The 24,822-nt window shown below is 40.9% G+C and overlaps 1 protein-coding gene across 1 annotated transcript in view; it reads right to left on the reverse strand.

Moving 5' to 3' along the window:
• Nucleotides 1–3,325: 3,325 nt before the first annotated feature.
• The window catches only part of LOC117523542 (serine protease HTRA1A-like), a 98,504-nt gene continuing 77,007 nt past the window's right edge, over nucleotides 3,326–24,822 (reverse strand). The window contains exons 4-9 of the mRNA XM_034185107.1: nucleotides 20,248–20,442; nucleotides 20,140–20,172; nucleotides 19,926–20,040; nucleotides 18,484–18,541; nucleotides 11,514–11,609; nucleotides 3,326–3,494 (exon numbers count right to left, since the gene is read on the reverse strand). Coding sequence (XP_034040998.1) covers nucleotides 3,326–3,494; nucleotides 11,514–11,609; nucleotides 18,484–18,541; nucleotides 19,926–20,040; nucleotides 20,140–20,172; nucleotides 20,248–20,442 — 666 coding nt within the window. The remainder of the gene's footprint in view (nucleotides 3,495–11,513; nucleotides 11,610–18,483; nucleotides 18,542–19,925; nucleotides 20,041–20,139; nucleotides 20,173–20,247; nucleotides 20,443–24,822) is intronic.

A 24,822-nucleotide genomic window follows, 5' to 3' on the forward strand; every position in this document is an offset into this window, starting at 1 on the left:
TCGAGTTGTCTGGGTGTATGATTGTTCTCAATCAAGGCTAAGATCTAGGCTATCAATGACTTCCTCAACAAACAGTGGTCAGATTAGAGTAACGCGTTACTACTAAGTAACACATTAACGGTGTTGCAGACCGAATGGTCCCCCACTAAAAATTAGTCTGGCCCACCTTCACTGCGGATGCATCATTTTGGACCACAGCAGTTCGTCTGAGACAGACTCTCAACACCCAAAGTGATCAAATGGATTAATTTTCAATTTAATTTCAATTTATTTTAATTTATATAGCGCCAAATCACAACAGAGTTGCCTCACACAAGTAAGGTCTAACCTTACTAATCCCCAGAGCAGCAGTGGTAAGGAAAAACTGCTTCTGAGGAAGAAACCTCAAGCAGACCAGACTCAAAGGGGTGACCCTCTGCTTGGGCCATGCTACAGACATAAATTACAGAACAATTCACAAAACAAATATACAAGAAATGCTGTTGGTGCACAGGACAGGAGGGTCTCCAGCAGAAATACCACACCCATCTCTGCATGGAGCTGCACATTAAACAGAGAGAGAGAGAGAGAGAGAGAGAGAGAGAGGAAAAAAAAAAACAGAATCAGGCATCAGAAAGACAAGAAGTACAGTATAATTTGTCAGCATTAAATAACAAGAAAAACAGGAAATACGAAGGTGATCGCCGGCCACTAGCCTTAAGCTTCACTAAAAAACCCAGAATTTAGGAAAGTTGAGGCCGCAGCACGCTCTGTTTCCTAATAAAATTAATTAAAAGAGTAAAAAGCGTAGTACTATGCCAGTATGCTAGCCATAGGAAAGGGAAAATAAGTGTGTCTTAAGTCTGGACTTGAAAGTCTCCACAGAGTGACTGTTTTATTGACAGAGGGAGGTCATTCCACAGAACAGGGGTCACGATAAGTGAAAGCTCACGCTTCCCCTGACTGTGGCAGATTTTGTTGAAAAAAATTAACTTCATCCATTTTGGAAAAGGCTTTAACATAAAAGTGAAGTGCTGTGAGTACTTTCCAGATGCACTGTTGCTTTCCAACAAGGCAATGAATTGTTTTGGCTGCCAGAAATTCTATCCTACACATGGTGATCAAATTCGTATTGATGCTCTACTTAACCTTCCTATCGAAAAAACAAACAAAAAAATATCATCAGTCTTCATGCTCATAGGTGCCATGGCTGACATTTTGGCTGTTGTTCTGTTTTTTGTCTAATGTTAAAACTCACCAAGTTATTCTTGGTAGTTTTCCCTATTGTATTATTTGACAATGTTTATGGGTCACGCTTTTATTCTGACATTTCCTGTTGGGTTAGACTTTTGGGTTGTTGACTTCTGCATTCATGTGTGTGCAGTTCCAGGTTTAATTGCTCCATGTTTGTTAATAAATGGTGTTGGAACATCTTGTCACCAGATTGTGTTAGGTTCCGCCCTGCTCTCTAGCGTGCTATGTTAGAGTTTTTAATTCAACATTACTACTTTTACTGCTTTTGTTCTGGTTACTGTTTGTTTGACTCCACATTATAGACCTTTGCTGCTAGCATTCTGGTTTTTCACCTGCTGTTCAGACCCTGTGGTATGAGAATCTCTGGTTTTTGAACTCATTCTGTGTCTTGGATCATTCTGCTGCCTAATCCTTGGAAAGAATTTGGCACTAAAGAACTTTGGTGAGTGAACTCTTGCCTGGTGTTTGGATTACACTATTGCTTCCCACATTCTCCAGATATAACAAGACCATTTTGGACTGATGACAGTGTACTTGACTCCCAATAGTGTTACCAACCATTACTCCTGTCTTCCACACCACTGCTAAATTGCTCCTAGTTGTAATAATTACTTCTTAGAACAACAAAATCTGTTCTAATCATCCTTCATTGTGGTCCACTCAGTTGAGGCCTTTTACTAGATCTGTTACAAGAGATATTGTTACTGAGCAATGTATGTAAGTTAAATTTGCAGACAATTTCCATCTTCAAAATGAAAGCCCTAGATCGACATAATTTAATTTAAGATAATCAGGTTGTTTAACTATTTTTTTCCAGCGTTTGATCACTGGTAGCCATCTTTGGATCATGTACTTGGCAGATTGTACAATGAAATCAGGAGGTTTGATAAGAATCTTTACTTGATAAAAAAAAAGTTTTGTTGGAATAAGAATGTTTGCAACTTTGAGTGTGCCATAAGATGGCGCCATAGCCACAAAAATGTTTCAACAATGCATATCACCACAGAGTGCTCTTCTAGTTTGTTTTATAATGGATTTAAACAAAAACAGCATTATCAGATTTCACATTGCTGAGGTTTGTGTTAAAGCAGCCTTATAGATTTTCCTTTTTTTCTGCACCAGTTTGCAGCGTGCATCTCGTTTGAACATTTTCATCTCAAAATCGGCATCCAGTTTATTCCAAATATTTGTGGCAAACAAAATTCTGCACCATAACATTAAGTGTGTTTGTGCGACCGAGTGACAGCGGTACTGCGGGTCAGATCTCTGCTTGGCTCACTCTTCTGTCTCTGAGGTCAGTCTGCAGAGCCCCCGGCCCAATGATCGCACCACACCACTGTCAAACCCATGTAAAGGCAATAAAAATCAAACCAGATCCTGGCTGCCTTTATGTTCCCATTGTGTGGATGCATGTGCATGAACAGCAGTTTAACAAAACACTGGACACGCACAAAGTGTTGCACCGTCAGCTGCCTGGGTGCAGATCCTCAGAGAGAGAGAGAGAGAGAGAGAGAGAGAGAGAGAGAGAGAAACACACGTCTTTGTGCTGATCAGTAATAGAGCAATGAAAAGAAAATGAGAAAGTAAGCACAGTGAGTGTTGACACAAAAGAAGGTACACCCTTTATTTTCTCCTCACCATACAAGACAAAATCAACAAAAACATTCTACAGTACTTTAAAAGGGGGGGGGGGGGGGGGGGGTGCTAGAAAACAAATATAAAATCAGATTTGCATAGTCTGCTTAAAATTGCAGTGCGATAGTTTGAGCATGAAGCCCACATTATAAAAAGACATTTAACAAGAGAAAGCTGATTAAAAAAAAGTTTTCATGTTTGTCACCAAACAGTAGTAGCATTGATAAACGACTAAAAGTGAAAAACTCACGTGGAACAAAAGGCACAGCGCTGCTTTTCGAGCGCGAAGTACATCTGTTCTTTTCAAGGCAAAGCCAGAATTTTCCTGGATGTGTGGCACCACTGCCCACATGAGAAGGGCGTGGCAGTAGAAGCCCCGCCTCTTCCGTCCCCATATAAGGTCCACTGGGGATAAGTAAAACTGACCTCCAGCTGCCGGGTTGTGAGTCTGGGAACATCAAGGGTTGATCTCTATGGGAAAAACTGTGAGGATGGCGTCTTCATTCCCACGGCGCACCACTACTTTCAGAGTGTTGTCCCGCTTGATGGCAGTGCTGACGTCATTTGCTGATGAGATCCTGAAGCCATTGATGGAGATGATGACGTCGTGCTCTTTGAGTCCGCCGCTTTAAGGGACAAGAAGCGATAAACACGGGTTTCATAAAAGACAAATAAACAAACAACAGTTTTACAACGTGTTCTCCATCTGATGCGAATGCTCAAAGAGCTTTAAAATGATGCCTCACATTCATGCACTGATCACAGCATGCTGCCACGCAAGCCACTCTACTTTCAGAGAAGGGATTTTCCTGTCTGATGGGGAATCAAACTAAGGATACTCTGGTCACAAGCCTGCCACTCAACCTCAAGGTTCCTGGCTCCCACCCTGGGGCATGAGCCCTCTCAAGGAGTGCCAGAAATCATAGGGGGCACGAGGTTTTGACTGTTCTGAGGTTGAAAATATTAAGAGGACATATTTTAAATAAAGTTATAATGACAGTCGACAATCAAAACAGGACATTTTTTCCTTTGGATGAACCAAAGAAAAGAAAAGTATATATATATATATATATATATATATATATACACTCAACAAAAATATAAACGCAACACTTTTGGCTTTGCTCCCATTTTGTATGAGATGAACTCAAAGTTCTAAATCTTTTTCCACATACACAATATCACCATTTCCCTCAAATATTGTTCACAAACCAGTCTAAATCTGTGATAGTGAGCACTTCTCCTTTGCTGAGATAATCCATCCCACCTCACAGGTGTGCCATACCAAGATGCTGATTAGTCACCATGCTTAGTGCACAGGTGTGCCTTAGACTGCCCACAATAAAAGGCCACTCTGAAAGGTGCAGTTTTATCACACAGCACAATGCCACAGATGTCACAAGATTTGAGGGAGCGTGCAATTGGCATGCTGACAGCAGGAATGTCAACCAGAGCTGTTGCTCGTGTATTGAATGTTCATTTCTCTACCATAAGCCGTCTCCAAAGGTGTTTCAGAGAATTTGGCAGTACATCCAACCAGCCTCACAACCGCAGACCACGTGTAACCACACCAGCCCAGGACCTCCACATCCAGCATGTTCACCTCCAAGATCGTCTGAGACCAGCCACTCGGACAGCTGCTGAAACAATCGGTTTGCATAACCAAAGAATTTCTGCACAGACTGTCAGAAACCATCTCAGGGAAGCTCATCTGCATGCTCGTCGTCCTCATCGGGGTCTCGACCTGACTCTAGTTTGTCATCGTAACCGACTTGAGTGGGCAAATGCTCACATTCGCTGGCGTTTGGCACGTTGGAGAGGTGTTCTCTTCACGGATGATGCGAAGGAGATGTGTTGCACTGCATGAGGCAAATGGTGGTCACACCAGATACTGACTGGTATCCCCTCCAATAAAACAAAACTGCACCTTTCAGAGTGGCCTTTTATTGTGGGCAGTCTAAGGCACACCTGTGCAAACCCCAAACATGTTGCATTAGTGCATTTTTGCATTTAACATGACAAATTAAGGTTATTTTTTCACCAGTTAGCATCATGATTTACTTCTGCGTTTCTTCCCTGTGCTGGTCACATGATGTGAAGAGGAAAAACCCCACGAAATATCAGTGTGATGAAGACCGTCAGCCGGGCAAAATTCCTTGAAGTCCGTAAAAGTAAAAAAACTGCTGTGCTGTAAAGATGATGAAGAACGTTCGTGTTCGATAGGCAACAGTTAAATGCAGATGGAACTGTTGCCAGTGAACTAAAATATGTCTTTTGGAACAACTATGGATTAGGAGCGAAATGTAACCACCGATGGCACAAACATCGCTGCCAGCAGATGGGAAGAAATGCCTCACCACAGCTCTTAATTACCCAGGAGACTTTGGGGCACTTTTCATTGGTTTGGAGCCCGCCAGAGGCACCCGTGCAGTCTCGAGCCGAGCCGGCCCCTGCCAGACTCCAGGAGCCAGTTGTGTCTCATTTTACTACCACCATTGCTGTTGCTTTATTTGCTTGTAGATCGGAAATAAAAAGAAAACTATAAATGAGTTTTATTTGTTAACTGATACTACTTATTGCAAGAATTGTTGTTCCACTGTGGGACAGTCATATTCCTGAAACTGTCACACTGCTCCATGAGGCAGACTTTGAGCTAATGCATGTGAAATTAACAGCAAACAAACACTAAAAACTAATTTAAAAAATAAAGCACATTAGCCAGGTGCAGCTAAGCAAAAGCCGTCAATGTTCTAATACTACAGGAAATGTTTTTGCTGGCAAAAAAACAAAAACACAACATTGATGATACAATGCATTCTGGTGTTTCCTGTATGCGAGTTGGAGAATTGCCTTTTCCTTCATCTTTTCTCACTTCTGTGTGACCTTCATGTGTCTGACGAACTTTCTCCGAACAGCCCACGTCCCGAACCTCCTCCCCACTCAGCCCAGTCTCCTTCAAGTCTTCCTTGAGTCTCTCATTTCACCCCCACTTCAGCCTTCCTCTTTTTTCTTCCCTTGTAATTAAATTTCCATCACCCTTTCACCACCGTATTATATGTTTAAAACACTTCAACCCACTTTTCTTTAATTCCAATTGCTGCCCGACGCCAGGGGCCCCGTCATGTGCGTGTCCCTGCCTGCTTGCGTCAGTGTTACATCCCTGCAGTTGATTTCACTTCCCGTTCAGGAATTGCATTCTGCACTACTACACGTTCCTTTGGTTATGTTGTTGCATGGTGACAAACAAGAAGTGAATTAACATTGAAAAAGAACAAGTAACTTTGAAAATGGCAGCTTTCATCTTCACAAGCCATGATAAATTATTTTCATAAAAAAAAAAAAAAACCTGACCTACTGAAGAATAAGCTGTAATGAAAATGATAATAACAGCTGGGTTAAGACAATGCTTCCTGCACATAGCGATCCATTTAGTATCAGCTAGTGGCTGTAAGAAAATGGTGACATTAAAAGCTAGCATGGTTGCCAACTATAATTAACTTTACAAAAAGTATCAACTGTTTGAAAAATATTTATGTAATTTTCAGTCTGGGGTAAGACACTACAATTAGCAGTGCACTGATCCAATATTTTCAATCTGTAAATTACTGGACCTTGGAAATAAAAAAAAAAAAAAAAAAAAAAAAAAATCCAAGCCGATGCGAGTCTTCTATTAGACATCTGTTATGTTGAGGAGTATCAAGGTTTCCTTTTGGGGTGTAGAATATTTGTGCCAGTTTCAATTCGTTCTCCATGCTTCAATAGGTAGCATGTAGCTGACTCATATCACACCTGTTTTCTACATATTGTTTGTATAATGTCCATAACAGTGGTGGACACAGCTCTGCTAACCGCTAATTAGTGAAGCTAACGTTTTTGTGAGCGGATTAGCTTTTCAGTTAACTTTGAAAAACATCAGCGGACCAATTAGCTTCCGCTAAATTTAGTTCCGCTAACTTCCAGTCCACTAACACTTTGTTTTGCTGGTAAAGTGAGTAAATTTAATGGTCAAAAACATTTGTAAACCCTAAAATCATACATGTCAGTTCCCGTTTATGAATGCAGAGAGTTAGCTAACACTTCCGGGTCACAGGTCAAAGCACACAACTGCTGCTGTTGTTGCAACACAAAGCTGTATGAAGTTACACTGTGGACAAAAATGGTATGTAAGTAGATTTTCATCTCCATCCTGTGGGCTCACCACCCGCAGGGGTTGGGTGCACTGTTTACCCATCCAGACTACATGTGTTTTGTGGACTTGAAGGCGTATGATTTGGCACCCCAGGAAATGTTTGTGGGCCGTGTTTGTGATTCGCTCCGCAGCATCATGTTGTGGCATGCTAAGCTAAGCTGCTACATACAGGACACAGTCCACTTTCGCTGAGGAAGTCGCTTCTGTGATTACGGAATTGGACAGAAAGGCGACAAGGAGTGGCTGCTTTTAACAGGACAACTGTGATGTGAACCAGCTCCCTGCCCTTTGAGTTACTGTCTAAGCTGAGCTAAAGCGATGGCTAAGCTAAGCACTACAGGAACCCCCAGTGATTGGATCCACCGTCTGGGGAAGGATGATGAAGAGATGTTTGTTTTAATTCTACATGGCTCTGTGTGTGTGAACACAGCAGGAGTGAAATCAGAGACACTACTTTCATGTATGTAATCATTATTTTTCAGTCTTATTGAGACACATGCAATTTTTTTTCCCGAATACACCACAGGTTACAAAGAGGCAGAGACAGACATACGAGGTCTGTGATGAAAAAAGCGTTCCTTTTTATTTTTTTCAAAAAATAAATGGATTTGATTCATATGTTTTTACGTCAGACAATCTTGAACCCTCGTGCGCATGCGTGAGTTTTTTCACACGTGTCGGTGACGTCATTCGCCTGTGGGCAGGCCTTGAGTGAGGAGTGCTCCACCCCGCCTGTCGGAATCTCTTTGTCTGAATAGCCGCTGCGCATGGCGCGCGTTGCTTTATCAACATTTTTTCTGGACCTGTGAGGGATATCAGCGTGGACACTATTCGAGAAATTAAGCTGGTTTTCGGTGAAAAGTTTAACGGCTGATGAGAGATTATGGGGTGTTTCTGTCGCTGTAAGGACTTCCCACGGAGCGGGACGTTGCGCAGTGCTTCCAGGCGCCGTCGTCGGCCTGTTTTGACCTGAAAACATCTAAATTTAAGGCTTAATTCACCCAGGACGTCGTGAGAGAACAGAGAAGATTCAGAAGAGGCCGGCATGAGGACTTTATGCGGACATTCCACTATTTAAGGACATTTTTGAATGAAAGACGTGCGCGCAAATTCGCCGAGTTGTTTCTGTGACAACCTGGCGAATCTGTGCGCGCCGCGACAGGAAAAACACCTCCGTGTTGAAAACCATGTGTAAAATTCAGGCAGTTTTTGATGGCTTTCAACAAGTGAGTAACTGAGAAATTGTTTAACAGCTTGGGCATGTTCCAACTTGCACGTTAAGGTTTCCAACGGAGGTGTTTTTCCTGTCGCGACCCCCCGCGGTCGGGTCCGACCCGACATGCCCGCACGTTCTTTCATTACAAAATGTCCGTTAACAATGGAATGTCCGAATAAACTCCTCATGCCGACGACTTCTGAAAGTTCTCTGTTCTCTGACGACTTACTGGGTCAACAGAGCCTGAAATGTGGAAGTTTTCAACTTGAAACGGCGAGACGCTACCGCCTCGAAGCGCAGATCGCCGTCAGGCACCATGGGCCGTCCTTAAAGCGACACTACCAGACCAAAATCTCTCACCAGCAGTTAAAATTTTTACCGAAAACCAGCTGAATTTATCGAATGGTGTCCACTCAGTTGTGCCTTACAGTTTTGAAAAAATTTTGATCAAACAAAGCAGCAGTCTCTGAGCCATTCCTAAACAATGAAAAAAACGACGAGAGGGTGGGCCACTCCTCACTCAAAGACTGCCCACAGGCGAATGATGTAACCGACAGGCGTGAAAAAACTCTCGCATGCCCACGAGGGTTCAAGCATGTCTGATGTAATCACACGTGATTCAAATCCATATAGTTTTTGAAAAAAATAATAAGGTCGGATACTTTTATCACAGACCTCGTATATTGATCTCAAAATACAAGAATTTGATTTGAAAGCCAAATTAATCAGGACTCGCACAAGTTAAAGAGGTGGAAGTAATGATTCAAAATCTGGTACACAGCAAAATCTGACAGTGTTAAATGAACACTGACAGTGTCTGTATGGGTCCACACTGGGTCAGTGAGAAATATAGACAGACAGTGTTCATTTAACACTGTCAGATACACTGTCAATACAAATATTCTATTGTGCTAATGCCATTTGTGTTCATCAGATAAAGCCGGGCTGCTGCAAGTTAATGGTTTTACCATTAAAGTGCTATATAAATAGTTATTATAAATGTTATTATTAATTACAAATGTGCAATTTTTTGTGGGAATATAAATCACAGTGGAGTATAAGTCATAGAACCTCTCAAAATAGTAAAAAAAGAAAGAAAGAAAAAGGGGGAAAAAAGCCATGCCTGTACTCCTCAAAACAGGGTAAATGTTCACCCTAAATTAAATTAATGTTGTGACAGCAAACGCATCGTAAAATGTAAAACATTTATGAGTTTTCACAACATTTTTCTTGTTGCTTCCACATCATACTTGTGATGAAGTCATCAGTGTGTGCTGATGTTTCCCCGAGTTCAGCATATGTACTGGGTGACCCACAGCAACTTTTGTTTTGCATGGGGAATTATTTTCTAACAAGAGTGCTCTACAACATTTCAAGGTATATGATAGCTGATTTCAGAATGCAGGCACCAACTCAAGAAACTGACAGTGTCTCGGTTTGTTAATCAAGGGCCATAACTCTGGTAAAATGGGCCCAATTTGAACAATACAACAATATGTGTATTAACCACCCGTAACAAGGACTTGTACCAAGTGTCACAAAATTCCTCCTAAAAATGTGACAGAAGTTGATTTCAGAATGCAGGCACCCACTCATGAAACTGACAGAGTCTAGATTTGTTAATCAAGGGCCACAACTCTGGTAAAATGGGGCTAACTTGAACGATACAATAATATGCGTGTTACCAACGTATAATCAGGACTTGTACCAAGTTTCACAAAATTCCTCCTAAACATCATCGTGACATAATTCCCTTTCAAGCCTTTGGCCAACAGGGGATAAAAACAATTATTGTAGTGCATGCACGCAATGTTTTTATTTTTTATCACTAGTAGTCACATGACAATTACATCAATCTGAGTTTGTAGTTTGAGAATTGCACACAAAGCAATATTGGCAGTGTGCTCATGCATCCTCCCAGAATTTTATTTCAGCTCTGGGCGTACTGACACATGGCGACAGTATTTATTTATTTTAATTAACCTTGTATTAGCTGCAGTACCAAACTGACAGCCCTTCCAATTTCTACTGGCCAATTAGCCGATGTGACAGCAGCATCAACTGGATGGTGAAATCACCAAAGGATTATTGTGGAAACTGAGCAGAAAACACAAAAAAAAAAGCATCAAAAGCAACCTCTCTGGCAGAGGTAAAGAGAAAAAAGTGCTTGTGTTTCTGATGTTTTATGCTTTGATTGGTGCAGGTCTGTGAACACTGTAAATGCATGCAACATCTGTTGTACACACGTTAATGAGAGAATGATTTGGCCATGAGGTTAACAGTGCTGACCACATAAAATGTGTCAGGCACACCCGTATTAGAAAAAAAAGAAAAAAAAAAAGGTAAAATAAAAAGCTAAAAACATGGAAGTGGCGGTCAAAAGTGGATTCTCAACTATTTAATTAGAGGCTGCCGCACCTTTGCTAGTGCTGCTCACTCAGCATGTGCACTGTTACGCTCGGCTGCAGAGTGTTACTTATCTGACTAAAACCCAGAGACCTCTACAAGAGCAAACGGCCTATGTTCCTACAGCAGGGTCAGCCAGGAATTTCCAAAGGCCGTAAACCCACACAAGATCAAAAAGCAAGTTATTTTGAAGTGCAGCCTCGAAAATAATGCGGCAGGGGGAAATAAAAGGAGCCACAGAAATGTTATGCAAAAAGAGGGTGATTTATAAAGCACTGAGTAAACTCTGGCAAGGCCTTGTTGTGGATAGGGCTGCAGAGCGGGGCTGGGTGAGGAGGTGCAGGAAAACCGCAGAGCCGCGAGTAGCCTCCCTGCATGAAGTTGGAAGGAAATAGCTGACCTCAGCGTCTCCCAAGATCCCCTCTTCTGGAGTTGTGGTGCTGCCTGATTAGAATGAGCTGCCATTGTGGGAGGAGGGTGATATTTCAGAGGACCAGGCACACCGAATTAACTTCTGCTGTGACATTTGTGTGGGAGGGCGCGTGTGCATATAACGGCACACGGGACAGTGAGACGAGGTAGGTTGCAAATGAAATCTAATATCTATTTTGTACTGTGAGCCAGTGCAGGAGAGGGAGTTGGAGAGTGCTGAGGGAAGGGAAGAAAAAAAAAAAATCATCTGTGAAGTTCATGCACGTGCAAAGAGACATGCCAAAGATAACATCCCAGTGCAGAGAAACAGTGCGAGATGACTTTAATTTGTGCTTCACTGAGATCCAACGGTGTTACAACCAAGTTTTTACTGAGCACATATGGATAAAATATCATCCTTACGCTGCAGCCGGCGTCTTTGCAATGACTTCCATCACATACGCTCCCGAAGTGACGTCCGGGAAGTCACGGTGTTGAATCTTCAGCTCTTTGGCCAGCCTAGAGGCACAGAAGAGAGACATACAGCAGATCAATAAAACATTTTAGAGGACCTTCTTCTGCTCGTTTCGCCTCATCTTTTGACAGCATCCGTCAAATGTCTCCATACACATCAGGCTTATCGATTTTGCTTGGTTTTTGGGTTTGTGCATGGTGCACTGCTGTTTGCATGTTTGTGTTTGGAAATTTTAGTTCAGTGATTAATTTATGTTTTGTATTTGTTATCATGGGTATACAGTGGGGCCAAAAAGTATTTAGTCAGCCCCTGATTGTGCAAGTTCTCCTACTTAGAAAGATGAGAGACGTCTGTAATTTTCATCATAGGTACACTTCAACTATGAGAGACAAAATGAGAAAAAAATCCAGGAAATCACATTGTAGGATTTTTGAAGAATGTATTTGTAAATTATGGTGGAAAATAAGTATTTGGTCAATAACAAACAAGCAAGATTTCTGGCTCTCACAGACCTGTAGCTTCTTCTTTAAGAAGCTCTTCTGTCCTTCTGACCTGTTACCTGTATTAATGGCATCTGTTGGAACTCGTTATCTGTATAAAAGATACCTGTAAACAGCCTCAAACAGTCAGACTCCAAACTCAACCATGGCCAAGACCAAAGAGCTGTTGAAGGACAGCAGGAAGAACATTGTAGACCTGCATCAGGCTGGGAAGAGTGAATCTACAATAGTCAAGCAGGTTGGTGTGAATAAATCAACTGTGGGAGCAATTGTAAGAAAATGGAAGACATACAAAACCATTGATAATCTCCCTCGATCTGGGGCTCCACACAGATCTCATCCTGTGGGGTCGAAATGATCATGAAAACAAACAAAAATCCCAGAACTACACGGAGGGACCTGATGAATGACCTGCAGAGAGCTGGGACCAAACTAACAAAGGCTACACAGTACGCAGAGAGGGACTCAAATCCTGCAGTGCCAGGTGTGTCCCCCTGCTTAAGCCAGTACATGTCCAGGCTCGTCTGAAGTTTGCCAGAGAGCATATGGATGATCCAGAAGAGGATTGGGAGAATATCATGTGGTCAGATGAAGCCAAAATAGAACTTTTTAGTAAAAACTCAACTAGTCATGTTTGGAAGAAGATGAATGCTGAGTTGCATCCCAAGAACACCATATCTACTGTGAAGCATGGGGGTGGAAACATCAGGGCTGTTTTTCTGCAAAGGGGACAGGACGACTGATCCGTGTTAAGGGAAGCATGAACATGGCCATGTATCGTGAGATTTTAAGCCAAAACCTCCTTCCTGGGTCTTCCAGCATGACAATGATCCCAAACACACCGCTCAGGCAATGAAGGAGTGGCTCCGTAAAAAGCATTTCAAGGTCCTGGAGTGGCCAAACCAGTCTCCAGACTTCAACCATATAGAAAATTTGTTGTGGGAGTTGAAAGTCCGTGTTGCCCAGCGACAACCCCAAACATCACTGCTCTAGGGGACATCTGCATGGAGGAATGGACCAAAATACCAGCTACAGTATATGCAAACCTGGTGAAGACTTACAGGAAACGTTGGCCCTCTGTCATTGCCAACAAAGACTTGTTACAAAGTATTGAGTTGAACTTTTGTTATTGACCAAATACTTATTTTCCACCATAATGTACAAATAAATTCTTTAAAAATCCTACAATGTGATTTCCTGCAATTTTTTTTCTCATTTTGTCTCGCATAGTTGAAGTGTACCTATGTTGAAAATTACAGACCTCTCTCATCTTTCTAAGTAGAAGAACCTGCACAATCAGGGGCTGACTAAATACTTTTTGGCCCCACTGTATGTATATTTTTTATACATATGTATACATTGTTATTTTTTTGGTTAACAGGGTGGGCGTTTATAAGCTTTTGCTTCTGCCTACACCCTTTCGGGCACATGGGTACGTTGTTTTATTTATTTTTTATGAGTTTTTTTTTTCTTGTTATTTCTTGTTATAGAGCCATGTGCTGAATAAATTCATTCATTCATCCACATAGACTGGAAAACAGCAGCAACTGTTCTTGGAATGTGATGCTGCTGTTAGAGGTCACACACGCACACACTTCACATGCCACATTCTGCTCTGGCTTTGCAGTTTTGATCTAATGTCATCAGTATTTCAGAGTTATTTCTGGTCATTTTCTCTCAGTGTTATTTTGTAATGTTTAGTAGTCGTGCTCTTATTCTGACATTTCTCTTGGGTTAGTTTGCCTTCTGGGGTGCTGACCTCCATGTTCACATGCACTTCTGGGTTTTAATGATCAATAACCTTTATTTACTTACTAGTAGAGGTAATGGTCTTAGCCCAGTGAAGAACAGTGCTCAAGTTTTCAGCATTTTTACTGATGTTTTTATTTTATTTTCATACCGGGGCTGTAGACCTGAGCAAGACTTTAAAGCGACCATCATACAGCGTTGATTCTTGACATTTAATCATTCACTTGCCTTGAAAATAATGTCATCTTTTAGAGGTTGCTGGCATCACAAGGCGTGATGGTAATGCCTAATGTTAGTACGACCGGATGCCTTGGTTGTAGGCATTTTATTACAGATATCTGTAATCGTATGTCTTGTTGTGCGGTAAATGGCCTAATGGATCATCTAAGAGGCCTGTGCACCATTTTTTCAAAGGAGTGAGGTGGCAGCTTGTGCACACAGAAAGCTACTGCACAGAGAGTAGAGCCTTCACTGCACATACGGACACACAGGCTCTGTTCAGACTCCTGGTTAAAAAAAAAAAAAAAAAAGAAAATCGGAATTATGTGCATATCAGATTTCAGTCTGATTCCATGCTGGACAGTCAACAGTTGAATAACATCCATTTTGTCCAAGTCGCATTCATAGGTAGCTTAAAATGCAAATCAAATCATAATTTTTGCACCTTTTGTTTTAGTCTGAACACTCAGATTGGATTCTGGCTACTTTTGTTACGTCTGACTTGTCACGCCACATACGTAAAGCTCCCGCTGCGAGCTTGTGTGGTGGGAGCTGTGATGACTCTCTTGTCAAAACACCTGACCAGAGCTAATGAGGGAGGGGCAATCAGAAGTGGAAAATCTGCAGTGTTTTGGGACAAGATGTGTTTTTGGGTCATTTCTACTCACTCTTCATTCCAGCTTTATTTTCATCACATCCATAGTTGGCCGATCATGTGCCATGAAGAGCCAATGGGGTACAGGGCCACAACATTCCAACCAATCCCATCTGATACTACTAGTGTAGTCTTTTTACATTACATTTCTATATAAATTTCCATCTCAAATACACTACGTGCACAATTATTAGGCAAGTTGTATTTTTGAGGATTAATTTTATTATTGTACAACTGCAGTGCTCTTGGTCAGTCCAAAATGTTAACAAAACCTCAAGCCTGAACATTTAAGTAGTAAAAGTAAAGTTTTGGCTTTTTTAAGAGAATATCTCTATGTGCACCATTATTAGGCAACTATTGGTGTGCAGCATTATTATGCAACTAAATGACAAACAAAGATTTTTCCATCTCACTTGTTTATTTTCACCTGTTAAAGTGAGAATAATAAACAAACTCAAAATTTACAAACATTTCTGAAATTTCAAAAACAAAAAAAACAAAAACAAAAAAAACAACAAAAAAAACCCCCTCAGTGACCAATATAGCCACCCTTCATTTCAATAATAGTCACAAGCCTTCCATTCATGGAGTCTGTCAGTTTCTTGATCTGGTCCGAATCAACTTTTTGTGCAGCCGCAACCACAGACTCCCAGACACTGTTTAGAGAGGTGTACTGTTTACCTTCACTGTAAATTTCCTTCTTCAGAAGGGCCCAAAAGTTCTCAATCGGGTTTAAGTCGGGTGAAGAAGGGGGCCATGTCATCATTTTTTCATCTTTAAGGCCTTTACTGGCCAGCCACGCAGTGGCGTACTTTGATGCATGTGATGGAGCGTTGTCTTGCATGAAAATGAAAGTCTTCTTGAAAGATGCAGACTTTCTTCTGTACCACTGCTTGAAGAAAGTGTCTTCTAAAAATTGGCAGTAGGTCTGAGAGTTGATTTTGAGCCCATTTTCAACCCAAAAGGATCCAACTAGCTCATCTTTAATGATACCTGCCCATACCAGTACCCCACCTCCACCTTGCTGGCATCTGAGTCAAAGTGGATTTCTGTGTCCATCAGTGATCCAACCACGGGCCCATCTGTCAGGTCCGTCAAGAGTCACTCTCATCTCTTCAGTCCACAAAACGTTTGAAAAATCGGTCTTCAGATATCTCTTGGCCCATTCTTGACGTTTCAGCTTATGAGTCTCTTTCAGAGGTGGTTGGGTTTCTTACCTTGGCCATGTCTCTGAGAACTGAACATCTTGTACTTCTTGACACTCCAGGTAGGTCGCAGTTGTGGAAAATGGCAGCACTGGAGGATAATGGGTTCCTGGTAGCTTCACGTTTGATTCTTCTCAAGTGTCTGGTGGTTAATTTGCGTCTTTTCTTCTCGACACGTTTCTTGCGACCCTGTTGACTATTTGCAAAGAAACGTTTGATCGTTCTGTGATCACTCCCCAATATCTTTGATATTTCAAGAGTGCTGCATCCCTCTGAAAGACTTTTTACAATTTTTGCTTTTTCAGCATCAGTTAAATCTCTTTTTTGGCCCATTTCTCCTGAGGAGAAGAAACTGCCTAATAATTAGGCACACCTTGATATAGGGTGTTGATCTCCTGAGGCCACACCCTCCCTTGTTACACAAATACACATCACCTGATATGCATTAAATCCAATAACCATTCAGGTTTATACAGCTTGGAGTTGGAAATCCTGGATAAAATGATGATATGGTCAAAATAATCACCTGCCCAATAATTGTGCACACAGTGTAGGTGCTCAAAGCACTTTACACTGACGCCACACATTCACATTGCTGTCAGAAGCTGCCATCAGATTGATTATAGGATCAACTACCTTCCTCAAGAGCACTTTCTTCCTCTCAAACAGACCACAGCATGTGAAGCTCGCCCCCCCCCCCCCCACACACTCAGCATAGGCTCATCATAGGGTGGCATAATGAGTTCACTCTGTACACTCATGACTCTGTCCCCCGTCATTCCACAAACACCATCATCAGGTTTGCAGATGACACAACAGTGATCAGACTCATCTTGAGAGGAGATGAGACCACCTACAGAGAGGAGGTCCACTACCTGTCAGAGTGGTTTCAGGCCAACAACCTGCTACTGAACACCGCAAAGACAAAGGAGGCCATCATAGACTGTAGGAGAAACCGGGGAGGATTGTGCCACTCTCAATATCAACAGAGATCCAGTGGAGAGAGTGTCGTCTTTTAGGCTTCTGGGAATCCACATCCAAGAAGAGCTCCGGCCATTATAAAGAAGGCCCAGCAGCCACTGCACATCCTGAGGAAGAGCAGACTGGAGCAGAAGCTGCTGGTGGTCTTCTATCATGCCACCATTGAAAGTGTGATGACATACTGTGTCACAGCGTGGTTTGCCGGAAGTACAACCGCAGAACTGCAGCAAGTGATTTATATTTATATACTCACATTTTTCACTTGGTCTGCTAAGTTACTTATTTATGAGTCATAGGTGTTGGCTTTGAACCTTGAACCAATCGAAGCAGTGATTCGTGGATTCATTGTTTAATTTCGCTTTATCCTCATTTTTCCTCACTAAAACCCCGAAGAGCATATGTCTGTGAGTAATATTTAATATTTTTATGTTAAACCGACCTGTTATGGTCTTCTGAAACAGTTGATAGATTAAAAACGGGACCGATGCTAACGCATTAGCACGTCTATGGCGTTTTCAATGATAAAGTTAGCATTAAGCTGTTTGCATCAGCACGTTTGTGATGATTTGTTTTCTGTATAATTAATGGCTCAGCGTTCGTTGTCGTAAAAGAGTCAAATTGTAATTTTTAAATTTTATTATTATTCATATATTAATAATAGCAACAACAATAATAGTCTACATAATAGACAATAACAGTCAATAATAATAGACTAATAATGTTACAATACAATTTTAGAGAAAGACAAAAAACCCTAATGAAACAAAACAGAAAAGATAAAACCATGTAATAATGAAAATAAATAAATACATATAAAAATAAATAACTGTTTCCTGTGAACACCTAGTGAGTAGCCTACTCTCGTTTATGTTTTGAAACCTTGTTTCTGAAGTGTTTTTGTGTGATGTGCACAATTTTCAGTGTTTTGACTAATACTACCAGTCATTTACAAGCCTAGATAAACTTTTATAAAAAAAAAAAAAAAAAATCAGTCCGTTTTTGATTATTAACATTTACTTTCAATACTTGAGTACATTTAGTTGTACATTACTTGTCATACTTAAGTACAATAAATACTAGATACTTTAAGACTTTTACTTTACAGCATTTCAATCGGTGACTTGAACTTCTACCAAAGTCATTTTTTTTTAAATGGGTATCTGTACTTTTACTTAAGTGTGATTTCCGGTACTTTATACAACACTGTCCCCCACCCAAATTCTATCCACCCAGGTTGGAAATTGTACCTACATCCATCTCATCAAAAGCCCCCTTCACTAATCATACATATTTGGGCCATTACGTCCAAAGTGAAGCCTGTATCATCGAGTTCGTTCAGACATAGTTGGCCATCTCCAATTTAGGGCTTTCTTCATTGCAGCTACTTGATCTTGGTTGAGCTCATCACTCTTGTACTTGCTGCTGGTGCAACAGTGAAGGCACAGAGAGTCGAACTGCACAGTTCAACTCAGTGTGGGTTCCATCTCCATCCTTCCCCTCTATAGGTTTTGTCCACTTTAATAATAACTGGAAATATGTGACAACAGGAAACACAGCAAAACTGTAACTATGGCTTCACTGATCAGTGATTTAAACAAAAGCAACTTACGCCGGCGTGAGCGTCATCATCCTCACACCGATGTATTTCTTCTTTGAGGCTGTACTCCCTAAAGGTGAACAAACATACAAATACATTCATTCTTCTCTCCAGCATGTGTTTGCTATCAATAAAACCACACTCAAAACATTATTTTTGGATAAACATCAGAGGTTTTTTTTTTTTTTTTTTAAATTCCCCATATGTGAGGTAAACAGCGATTTGGAATTGGAAACCAAGGGAAACATTTGCTTGGTATCTCCAAATTTGTAATGTTGTATATATTTGCTTTGTCTGCCTTTACTGTGTTCCAATGGAAATTTTCAGACTCGTGCATTGTAGTTATTTCATTGTATCAACAAGACATCCAGATGATTACAGTACATTGCCGCTGAGAGATAGCTTTTCTTGACACCATCAGCTGATCCGTTTGTTGCCAGCGATCTGACAGTTTTGTGGAGGGGGCTTATAAAAGCATTTCAATGTCATGGAGTTCCTGAGAGGCATAGTCCTGATGCATTTTAGACAATGACTTTTTATTTAACAGGACGTGTGCTTTGAAGGGATGATCCACTGAGTTAATCCCTCAAGTTTGATTGAAACTGGTCATTGCGTTTTAAAGATATTGCCACAGACAATATATGATGACCTCTGATTTGACCTTTGCCTGAGACCAATGTGTTTCACATGACCTGTGTTGTGAGGGAACAGTTCAATGAGTTTATCCACCAAATTTTATTAAAGTTGCTCATTGTGTTTTGAACATACAGTCAAGGTCAGTTGACGATGACTGACCTCTGATTTGACTTTGACCTTTGATATTTGACCTTTATATGATTTGTGTTATGAGAGGACACTCCACTGAGTTTCTTCACCAAGTGTTACTGAAAGTGCTCTTTGCATTTTGAAGATTTGGCTGTAGATATTAGATGAAGACTGACCTCTGATTTCACTTTGACTTTTGATCTATAACTAAGATGTGACCTGTGTTGTGAGGGGACGAGCTGCTGATTTTTATCCAACACAGTTTGACTGAAATGGCATTTTTAATATATCACCACAGACAGATGTACATGACCATTACTGTAGCTTCTTTCTGCTTCACAATGAGAAAACAAATCAAATCAAGAAGCCAAGCTATCAGATAAAATCCATGTGTTGTTAAAACAAACAAACAAAAACATGAGCAGTAAAATTAATGAACAAAGTGACACACACTAACAATATCATCTTTGCAGTTCATCTGCAGCAGAAGAATAGACGTGCACCAAATAAATCTTAAAACGAACAGAACCAGAGATGTTGGAATTGTTATTGCGTGACGTGAGAAAACAGGTTCTTAGTTGCAGCCCAATTTCCACACTTTGCCTCCAGTATTGTTCCACAGCGATCGAATGAAAGCAGTAAAAGAAAAATAAGAAGTGAATAAAAGCCATGCCAAAGAAAGTTCAAACCTCTTGACTGACGATCATATGACTCTGCCAGGAACTGACGAATCTTGTCTGACGGTATGGCGAAGGAAATGCCAGCTGTCACTTTCAACGTATTGATCCCAATCACCTCGCCATCCTGGAACAAGAAACCTCAACTTAGTATCTCAGAAAAATTCTTTCTTAAAAGTCCTGGTCATTCTGTCTGTTACCAAAAATACATAGTGAAACATCTTACCAGATTTACCAGAGGCCCTCCAGAGTTGCCGTACTGTGAACCAAGAAAGATGCATCATTTATTTAGCCTCGCCTGGTGCGTGAGGTTGTGTGTTCAGCACAATCTTACATTAATGATGGCATCAGTTTGAATGTAGTCCATGTCAGAGTTGCGCAGGCCCAGCTCCTTGCCTCCTCGCTGCGTGGTGCTAACGATTCCTGTGGTAACTGTGTTCTGGAGGGAAAATGGACTGCCTATAGCGACCACAAACTCTCCTGGTCTCAGATCTGCCGAACGACCCAGCAACAGCACTGGAAGCTTGGTCTGCCCAAATGGAAGAGAGATTTGAATCATCATGATGGAAGTTTCAGTGTTATTTAAGGGAAAAATAAAGATGTGGCTTATATATAGTGAGACTAGTAAACCACCAAATGAGAAGCCCAACACCTGCACTGCACAGAGACCATGATACCACCATAATGTTCAAAGTGTGACAACTGCTGCAGATAATCCTAGTGGTGTCTGTCAATCTTGGACACTCTTGATAAAACTTTCTTTTTTTTCTACAAACAGCTTTTCCTGTGAATCTCCGCGAAGACATCAAAGTTGTTGCAGTGAATCAATCCTGACTACATCCTGTCAACTCACAATACATCTCTACACTAACACCTTGACCGCTTTACAATCTCAAGACTCCAAAAAGATTGTGCAAGACACTCAACAATATAAAAATTTAAGCAGGAACCCTGTGAATACCACAATCTGTGGCTGAGTTCAAAATTCTAAAAATAAATAAGATAAATAAAAGTACACTGGACAGCAAATTTGATATTTTGTCTGTTTTGATAAATCATCAGATGGACAGACTGTAGGTTCACAATCAGCTCCTTAATTTGGGATTTTTGTGCATTGCTATAGTGTACCTTCAATAATGGTGTTAATTTTATTAATTTTTCTGTATGTAAGTGATATATAAAGTTTTAGGAACTCCTGAACTACTTTAAGAAAAAAAAGTGACTTATACACGGAAAATATGGAAATACATCAGGAATTGCAAAGAGTGTACCCAGGGCCCTGATGGTTTATTCCAACTAAGGGTCAACGAGGAGCTGTAGCCTGTCCCAGCAGCTATTGGCCAAGAGGCGAGGTACACCCCGGACAGGTGGCAGTCTATCACAGGGCCACATACAGACACGCAAACACTTTCACACAGTCATTCACACCTACAGTCAATTTAGAGTCAACAATTTGCATATTCTGTCTTTGGAAGTAGCAGCAATCCGGTGCACCCAGGAAGAACAGATGCAAACATGGAGAGAACATGCAGACTCCACACAGATAAAACCAAGTGGGAAGTGATCCCACTAAGCCATCGTGCTGCAAATGCAGTGTAAAAGTTGTGGCTAATCAACATGCGGATCTGTTGTGGCGATCCTAGACAATAAAGCATTCAAAACAAAACCAGAGCAACATGATGACTGTAAGGTAATCAATCATTATCACCGCAACAGTTAAATTATCATACCTAAAAGAAGACAAATAGGGCATACGTCTGACACGGTAATAATCCTCCCAACTGATGAATAGGCCTTTTAAAAATCTTTTTTTTATACAAATTACTTTGTGATGCCATAAGGCAACAAAGTAATAAAAGGAAAACTTGCAAATTGAAATTGATCAAAGTAAAGCTTCAGAGAGAGATCTGGGTCACCATCAAGTTTAAGCACTTCTTCGCTAACACAAGTGCCATCTGTCACCAAATGTCAAAATCTGGTTCAGCGTCTTGAGATACCATGCAGACAAACATGACGGGTAGAGACAGGAATAGTCTGCCGTCTTCCACCATCTGACAGAAATTAACCCCTTAACACCTCAATTTATATAGCAGTATATAAAAAAATGTTTTGTGTGTGTTTTTGCCTTTAAGTAGATGGTAAATAATGTTGAGATTATTAATTTCACTTTTTGCACAAAAAATAAATAGTAATTTTGGTATTTTGGTAATAATTTATGTTATAATGTTATAATAATAATAATGGTATGTTGCAAATTTGCGACAACAGGCATACTGGCCAATTTGGTATGTTGCATATTTGAGTCAAATATTGTAGCATATATGCGTCAATAGGCGTTAAGGGGTTAACATCCAGTACTGTAATTTTAATCACAGACTGATGCAAAGCTGATGTCCACGATGGATTACACACCAAAAGATTCACTTCATACTGCACAAAGGACAGGAGAGCTGGAATTGTAGTAAAAAAAAAAATGCTGCCATCATTCAAAAATGGTTGACTAAACTGTAAAGTACATACGGACAGAGAGTTAAAAATTGCAACTACACTGGCACTGCCCTTTATAGACTACATTTGGTACGACATTTTAATATCGAGACAGATGGAAAATAATAAACCTCAAACCACAAGTGCTATAAACACAACCACGTCAATGCTGCCGTAGAAAAACAATTTCCACAGCAGCTATATGCAGCGTTCACACAAATCAAAACTAATAATAGAGATGAAACGTGTATTTGTCAGACTGAAAGTGTAGCCCAGTGAACATGTCATTCATATTGGCAAATGCAAGAAAATTATGGGAAATGATTTATGGGAAATAACGTGTACAATAAGTTCTGGATGTGATTGTTACACGCTGTGCTAGAGGAAACTGAGCGCTTGCATCTGCGGACAAGCATGCAAAGGATATACTTATCCATCCGCAGTGACATTTGATTTTTAACACATGATTTCATTCCAAAGTCATCTGTGTTGTGTAGGCTGTAATCAAAGCCCACACACTGCAACATCATGTTGAGGCGGTGCAAAGAGCGCACCCAGTGCCCTGATGGCAAACCTGTGCTATCTTGAAAAAAAGACCTGTCCCAACTGAACCTTCTGTGGATCTGTTTGGTTTATTCTGGGTAATAAATAGGTAGCACAGGAGGCTGCAACACAGTTTGCCGAAGACACAGACAAAAGTATTTATGTGAAATATGTATACAATGGCAAACACTGAGGCGCACATCAGCAAGCAAATCACCAAGCATAATAATCTTAGACATAAAACCAGACACATTTTTTCATTGTGTTTACATGCATGCTGGCTGCTTGTTTTATGGATGCCTGGAGATACAGGCAAACGTGGATGTGCACATCATACAGTTGTATGCAAAGGTTTAGGCATCCCTGATTATTTTCATGATTTTCCTTTATTAAACACTGGTTGTCTGGATCAGAAATTTCAGTTAAATATATTGTATAGCAGATGAACACATTGATATTTGAGAAGTCAAATGAAGTTTCTAGTATTTACAGAAAGTGTGCAATAATTATATAAACAAACCTGGGCAGGTGCATAAATTGGGCGCCCTTGTCATTTTATTGATTTGAATACATTTAGCACTAATTATTGGAACACAAAATTATTTTGGTAAGCTCATTGACCCTTGACCTCCTTACACAGGTGAATCCAATCACGAGAAAGGGTATTTAAGGGGGCCATTTGGAAATGTTTCGTCTCTTTGCATCTCTTCTAATGAGTGACATGGGAGCCTCTAAACAACTCTCAAATGACCTGAAAACAAAGACTGTTCAACATCATGGTTTAGAAGAAGGATACAAAAAGCTATCTCAGAGATTTCAGCTGTCAGTTTCCACTGTGAGGAACATAGTGAGGAAATGGAAGACCACAGGGACAGTACTAGTTAAGGCCCGAAGTGGCAGGTCAAGAAAAATCTCAGATAAGCTGACATCTGCTTACATGCCACAAACAGAATCGCTTGAGGTATGCAAAAGCACATTTGGACAAGCCAGCTTCATTTTGGAATAAGGTGCTGTGGACTGATGAAACTAAAACTGAGTTAATTGGACATAAGGGGTTGTATGCATGGCTGAAAAAGAACACAGCATTCCAAGAAAAACACTTGCTACCTACAGTGGAGGTGGTTCCATCATGCTGTGGAGCTGTGTAGCCAGTGCAGGTACTGAGAACCTTGTTAAAGTTGAGGGTCACATGGATTCTAGTCAATATCAGCAGATTCTTGAGAACAATGTTCAAGAATCAGTGACAAAGTTGAATTTGCGCCGGGGCTGCATCTTTCAACAAGCGACCCTAAACACTGCTCAAAATCTACTAAGGCCTGGTTCACACAGCAAGATAATTAGGCCGATATCAGACCCAATCTTCCCCGTCCGACAATCATGATGATGGTAAAGATAATCTTATAAGATATTCTTGCCGTGCGTGGTGTGTTAAGAGCGCTCTGATCTCCTCGGAAAGACATCAGGAGCGCTCCGATCGCAAATCAGGGATATTCAACATGTTGGATTGTCTTGGCCCAATATCACAGCGTGTGTTGTGTCCTCCGACCACAAACGAGCACACAGCCTGCTGAATATGACATGCAGCCAATCAGAAAGCGATGTGACGGACGCACAGAGCGGAAAATAAAATCAAAACAGTTGTTCTGACTTACCAGAAAGTCCAGTGGTCACGCTATCTCCACTCCTTTAAAGAATGCCTTTCTTTTTCTTTTTGTATTGTTTTTTTCCCCTCTGTTTTAAATAGTCCACAAAGTATCTGTTTGTTTACTCTGAAGTCACGTTTAATCTTGAGAGATTTTGCGAGATTTCCTGCCTGAGCTGGGAATGTTCATGTGTGAAATCTGTTCATGTGTGGTGTTATTGTCCTTACCATGTGGCT

Source organism: Thalassophryne amazonica, chromosome 13 (genome assembly GCF_902500255.1).
Source record: "Thalassophryne amazonica chromosome 13, fThaAma1.1, whole genome shotgun sequence".
Taxonomy (NCBI): Eukaryota; Metazoa; Chordata; class Actinopteri; order Batrachoidiformes; family Batrachoididae; genus Thalassophryne; species Thalassophryne amazonica.